The sequence below is a fragment of the Hibiscus syriacus genome, unplaced genomic scaffold, assembly GCF_006381635.1.
Source record: "Hibiscus syriacus cultivar Baekdansim isolate YM2019G1 unplaced genomic scaffold, ASM638163v2 tig00110156_pilon, whole genome shotgun sequence".
Lineage (NCBI taxonomy): Eukaryota > Viridiplantae > Streptophyta > Magnoliopsida > Malvales > Malvaceae > Hibiscus > Hibiscus syriacus.
Window position 1 is genome coordinate 3,619,560 of NW_024062606.1, and position 6,000 is coordinate 3,625,559.

At 33.9% G+C, this 6,000-nt stretch overlaps 1 protein-coding gene across 1 annotated transcript; it reads left to right on the plus strand.

Annotated features, from left to right (window-relative positions):
* Positions 1-2,295: 2,295 nt before the first annotated feature.
* LOC120216124 lies at positions 2,296-4,751 on the plus strand. Its single transcript, XM_039213637.1, has 4 exons — positions 2,296-2,505; positions 3,212-3,715; positions 4,166-4,315; positions 4,405-4,751. Exons 1-4 carry the CDS (start codon positions 2,401-2,403, stop codon positions 4,510-4,512), a joined length of 867 nt encoding a protein of 288 aa, XP_039069568.1. The 5' UTR covers positions 2,296-2,400; the 3' UTR covers positions 4,513-4,751.
* Positions 4,752-6,000: the final 1,249 nt, after the last annotated feature.

A 6,000-nucleotide genomic window follows, 5' to 3' on the forward strand; every position in this document is an offset into this window, starting at 1 on the left:
GGATGGATTTAAAAATGTACCCGCGTGAGCGGGTGTGAATTTGAAAATTTGTACCCATCATTGGTAGTGGGCGGGTGATCGATTGAAAAATATTAGGTGGGTATGGGGAGGGGTATCCGTACCCGACCCTCCCGTTTGCCATCCCTACGTACATGGCGTCTGCTATATATCATTTGCTGAACAATGAAAACAAGGTTCCATTCGCAGAGTCTTTCCCAGAAATATACAACTGAAGGTGGGACACACAGTTTTAGCCTCTTCCAAGTCAATAAGTACCCATCCATTGCTTTCTACTATTTCTGTTTTGACAACGCTTACTTTATTTAAGGTTCTTTTACTTTTTTTGTTTTGATAGGTTTAGTATTTAAATTATTAATTTTATTTTGTTTTAATATTTAAACAATTAATTTTTTAAAATTCATGGCTAACGTTTGATTTTTATTTCATTTTAGTACTCCGTCGTTAAAAATTTAACGAAACTTTTGTGTGTGACATCTTTTATGGGTAAATTATGTCATATATCCCTTAACTGTCTTCTCGCTCCTATTTTGGTCATTAAAGTTAAGTAATTGAATTGAATTAAACAAACTTCAATGACCAAAATAAGAGTGAAAAGATAGTTAAGTGATAAATGATGTAAGTTACCCATAAAAAAGTGTCAAGTTGTACTAGTTCTGCTAAGTTTTTAATTGTGGATAGTAAAATGAGATAAAAACTAAACATTAAATATAATTTTGAAAAAATTGAAAATTTATATACTAAAATAGATCAAAACTGATAGTTTAAATACTAAACGTGTAATTTATCCTACTTTCTATTATTTTTCTTGGTACCACTATCGGGCATCAGATCTTGTAGAGATTAGTAATACGGACCTTTCATATTAATTTTCTCTATTAATAATATTTAGATTCGAACTTTTGATTTTTATTTAAAAAAATTAATATTTTATCTTGTTATATCGATCGGTGGATGGTTATTTTATTATATTATAATTATATTTAGAGATATTATAAGGTATTGTTTGTTTAATATTTTTTTAAAAAAAAATTATGTATCATAAACCTTACAGATGTAATTGTTCGGACTCAATATTTTTAGAAAGAATAATATTTTTTACCATTAAAAATTAATTCTTTATAATTAGATCTTATTAAGTTAGTGATAATATTTTTATAAATTATATTGTGATATTTAAATACATTCTTAATACGAAAAGAGAATACTAAATTATTTGCTTATAACTTTATAATTTCTAGAAGGTTAAATCACTTATAATACCTTTTGGTTTGAATATAAAATAAGTCTCTAAATTATAGCGTTTTTTACGAATAGGTGTTGAAACTATTTTTTTTGAATGATCTCGGTGATTTATGTTACAAACGTTATCACTTTAGCTGCTCGGGTCGTGAACAACGTTAATTTTCTCCGTTAAGTGACACATGTTACAATATGATAATTTTGAAATTTAGTTTAAAAATATTGAAAATATTATTATATTTATAAAAAAACTTTAATTTCTCTTAAATTATAAAAAAAACCCAAATCCTAACCTTAAACCCCGCAATCGCCTTTTCCGTCCACAACCACAATCGCTATCGTAGTCCCTGTCATCCTACTAGTCATATGCCACCATAGTTTTCGCCAATTGACTGTCGGAATCGTGTGAGATTGCAATTTTTATCTTAGTGTTCTCGGGGTATAAAACATCAATTTGCCGTCTATTGATAATGATTTCATAGGGGTTTTGGTTGTCGCAAAGGTTATGTCGAGTGGAGCTTCGCCGACTGCAAAGGGCGGCGGTCGACGTGGGATTAGAGGTTGAAATGATGGTTTTCAAAGTCTTGGATGGTTTTCAAATTTTCTGTGTGTTTTTAAATATAATTTTATTTTTTAATTTTATATAAAAAAATTTAAAATTACTCGACTATGACTTGTGTCACTTAACAGATGAAATTAACGCTGTTGACGGTCGGACGCCTAAAATGATAACGTTTGTAGGCACCGAGATAATTCAAAAAATAGTTTAGGCACATATTCCTTAAAAGCGCTATAATTGGAGTACTTATTTTATAATTAATCCATACCTTTTTGTTGCATCACTTTCTTTTCCATCCCAAAAAAAAAAAATTAAACTGTACTAATAATTTAATAGTACACTGTGATGATGCTTATAAGTATACAAACTCTTGCTCCTAAGTCCATGGAAAGCCAAAACCAACCTGAATTTCTCTCAAAAGCATCTATTTGGAGCTATAAATTATTTAGATATTTCGCTTTAACTCGGAACTCTGCTTTCTACTGAGTTCAACATCTCTTCTTCATCGAGTGTGTGAAAGAAAGTTGTGTTTTTTACACTGAAGAATCAAAAGGAAAGTATTTGATTTTCGTGGGCTGGAAATGTATGCAGAGACTGAGCTGTTTTTCCCTTACATGCAGAACTTTGCTCAGGATTTTGAGCTGTTTGAAGAGTACTGCAAAACCCAGAAACCCAATGCCTCGATGGTATATATATTCAACATCTCAATCTTTGGTTTTGATTTGTTTTCATTGCTCTGGTTTGCTTGGGTGATCTCCTTTTGTTTGATTAGCTCTTGTTATGAAGTGGTTTTCAGCTTTGATTGCCTGTATTTGAAGAATTTGGTGCTCTTTGATGTTTGCTTCATTGGAGAAACTGTTGTTTTCCGGTTCAAATTTCAAGCTTTTGAGTGATCTTCCTTGATGAAATCATCAACTTTTGGGGAAACTTTTTTTTAATGATCCTTTTTAAATTCTAAGGATTAAGATGAACAGTTAAAAAAGGAAAAAAAAAAAGAAGCATTTTGGACGCTTCAGCCTTCATGTTTATGCCTTTTGGGTTCTCGTGAAAGGAGGGATTCCGATTGATTTATTCTCTTAAAGCACTTTCTCAGCAACCAAACAAGGCTGAAGCTGAAATGACAAAACAAGGTAATAATTTTTTAAAATTATCACACACTGGACCGTAAAAAGAAACCAAACAGAGAAATTGTTAGTATATAATTGGAAAATGATACTCAATACCCTGCATTCTTTGTTCTTGAAGATTTCTTTCATTTTCTTCAACTTCTTGGTGTGATTGCTACTAGTAATTTGTTTATTAGGTTCATGATCTTTGCCGTAGAATCTTCGAATTTAACATGTCGGATGATGATGATGGGCAATTCAATTGTGATAGACTTGCATAATGTAGAACGAACTGTTTCAGACCTCCACAGCTGAATATAACCTCGAAGGGGAAGTTGATATGCTCAGAGCTCTAGATTCGATCATCGAAGAACCAATTGTGGGCCTTGATCCCATGACTGCAGACATCTCGTTTATATCGTGCGGTGGTGAAGATGTCATTACTTCAGAAGGACTTAAGGCCGCAGATATCGAATCATTTCCAAATGAGCAACTTCTAGAGGTTCTCTGTGAGTACGAGAAGGATCTAATGGCAAATGCAGCAATAGAAGCGCCACTGGCTGCGGTCCTGGATTTCGAGACTCCTGTTGTGAAGATAGATGAAAGCCAAAATCAAGAAAATGAATTGCTTGGGGATGCATCGTTCCAGAAAAGCGTGAGCTCGGGTTGTTTAAGTTCAATGGGATCTCTGCAAGGGGCTGCAATCAAGCCTGATTTTGTGGATTTCCCCGTAATGGATTTCGGTTCTGTTTATACGATGAGGAGAGCATTTAGTGAAGGAGATATCAAGGTCAGCCTTAATTATCTTTGCTTTGTGTTTCTATATTTTACATCTCCTGTGACCTATGTCGAATCTGTTAGCTTTTTCGTGTGCATATGCGTTGAACTTGTTTCGATGGCTGATGCACCGGATTTGAGAATGTTAAAGCCTCTTCCTTGATTACCTGGACCTTGTCTAATTAAAGGTGGTACTCACCGTCCGTGCTATTCGGTTCTCGGCTTCTGCCGTGTTTTTCCGATGGAAGCTGAAAACTAACCTAAGGATAAACCCGTTTGGTTAATTTGCTAACATTAAGTAAATGCCTTTTAAAAGGAACTTATGAACGCAGCAGTGTTTATCCCTTTTCAGATCACCAAGAAAACGTGGATCCATCCTGCTTTGCAATTAAACTCTACTAATACGTAAAAATGCTAATGTGAGTCGGCTCCTGGTAATGATGATACTGAGTTTTTATGACAGGCACTCGGCAACGGTAATGTGAGCGGCGTCATCCATTCTCCCGTCGAGCGGCCATTAACCGTCGGCACCTGTTCTACTGAAGATAGAAGGGAAAATCTCTCTAGATACAGGAACAAGAAGACCAAGAGGAACTTCGGAAGGAAAATCAAGGTAGAAAATAAAGTTGTACCCCTTCCGATCGATACCATTCGGCAAGACGTCTATAACGAAAGCTCAATGATATGGTTTCCTTCACCTAGTATGCTTGCAGGAAGGCTCTTTCCGACAGTCAACCGAGGATCCACGGAAGGTTCGCAAAGATCGAAGAATCCGACAACTCCAAGAGGAAATTGCTGTTGACTAATTAAACAATCGCCAAGTAGAACCCGAACGAAGTTGCTAGGTCCGACAAGGTAACGGAAAACAACGAGCAGTAGTATCCTTTGCGGAATCCGTAGACGGGTAATTCTGAATAAGCCATAAAGCAGCTCTTGAGTAGTAGTTTCACTTTTTTTTCTTCTTTGTTTGCTGTAATAAACTCCTTTGTAAGGATGTATATAGCGTTTGTTCAAATCATATGGCTAAGCAAAAATTTGTACCTTTTCATATATGTAGTATAAAAATCATGCTCTCCGCCCTTCCATCTTGTGGTTTCCAATTATATATATATATATATACACACACGATCCATTTATATTATGTAAAAATAATAAGGTAGTGTTTGTTTTTCTAAAAAAAATCTTCAAAGCTCTTACGTCTGCTCCGCGCAGACCACACGCAGACATTGGACTTCGCAGACCGTTTGTTTTTTTTAGAAAACAATAGCTCTGAAAACGTCTGCGCATCCTCTTCTTGGCGCAGGCGTAACATTGTGTTTTTAAAACTCTTCCAACCTCTTCAAAGAACATTAAAAACAAAAACTCTCGCCTGCAGGACATGGTTCTGCAGCGGATCGAGAATATATGACTCAACTACGAGATGAAATTATTGAGTAATTAATGTAAAATATGGATTGATTTATTTTAAAAAATATATTATTGTAGTTGTATGGATTATTTAAATTTCAGTATTGTAAAACTAAAATTATTTAAATTCCAGTATTGCAAAACTCTTTTAAGTTTAAAAAATTAGTTTATTTATATTTCGGTTTATTTTAGCAGTCTGCAGACGTTAAAAAACAGTATTCTTTTTGCAGACTGCAGACTTTTGGTCCACCTCTTCTACTACAGATGCCTGCAGATGTGATTCGCATACTACAAACCTTTTACCTCTACAAAAACAAACAACACCTAAGTTTTACACGAAAATATAATCATTGAATTAATTTGAATGGAGGGTTGAGATTAAAACACGACACAAATACGAAATCTTCACCTTTGTTAGGTTATGTGTGGACTTGTAAATGGATCAAAAATCGAGCTTGACTATTTTTATAGTATAATCATTAATATGTGATTTTATTAAATTAACTGATAATTGATTGAGTTAAAGTCAATTTTTAATTCTTCAACTGAATCTTTTTAAATTAACTGATAATTGATCGAGTTAAAGTCAATTTTTTAACTCTTTAACTCAATCTTTTTAGATAGTTGTAGAAATCAATTTTTTCATTTTAAATTATTATTATTAAAATTATTATTATTATTATTATTATTATTATTATTAATAGTAATATTATTTATTATTTAAATATTACAAAGCCCAAATCACAGCCCAATTACATTCAAATCCCAAACCCAAATGGAAACCCTGAATCAATTTGGGGTTTCAGCTAGGGTTTTCAAACCCTAGCCCCCAGCCGCCGTCAACATCATCAGCCGTTGGATCTGGCAAGATCCAACGGCCCAAAAGGGTTC

Bases quoted from the DNA above. Each gene is read 5' to 3' on its own strand.
- LOC120216124 (XM_039213637.1), top strand. From the start codon at position 2,401: ATGTATGCAGAGACTGAGCTGTTTTTCCCTTACATGCAGAACTTTGCT. The intron at 2,506-3,211 runs GTATATATATTC...TGCATAATGTAG, and splicing joins AGAAACCCAATGCCTCGATG to AACGAACTGTTTCAGACCTC. The intron at 3,716-4,165 runs GTCAGCCTTAAT...TTTTTATGACAG, and splicing joins TTAGTGAAGGAGATATCAAG to GCACTCGGCAACGGTAATGT.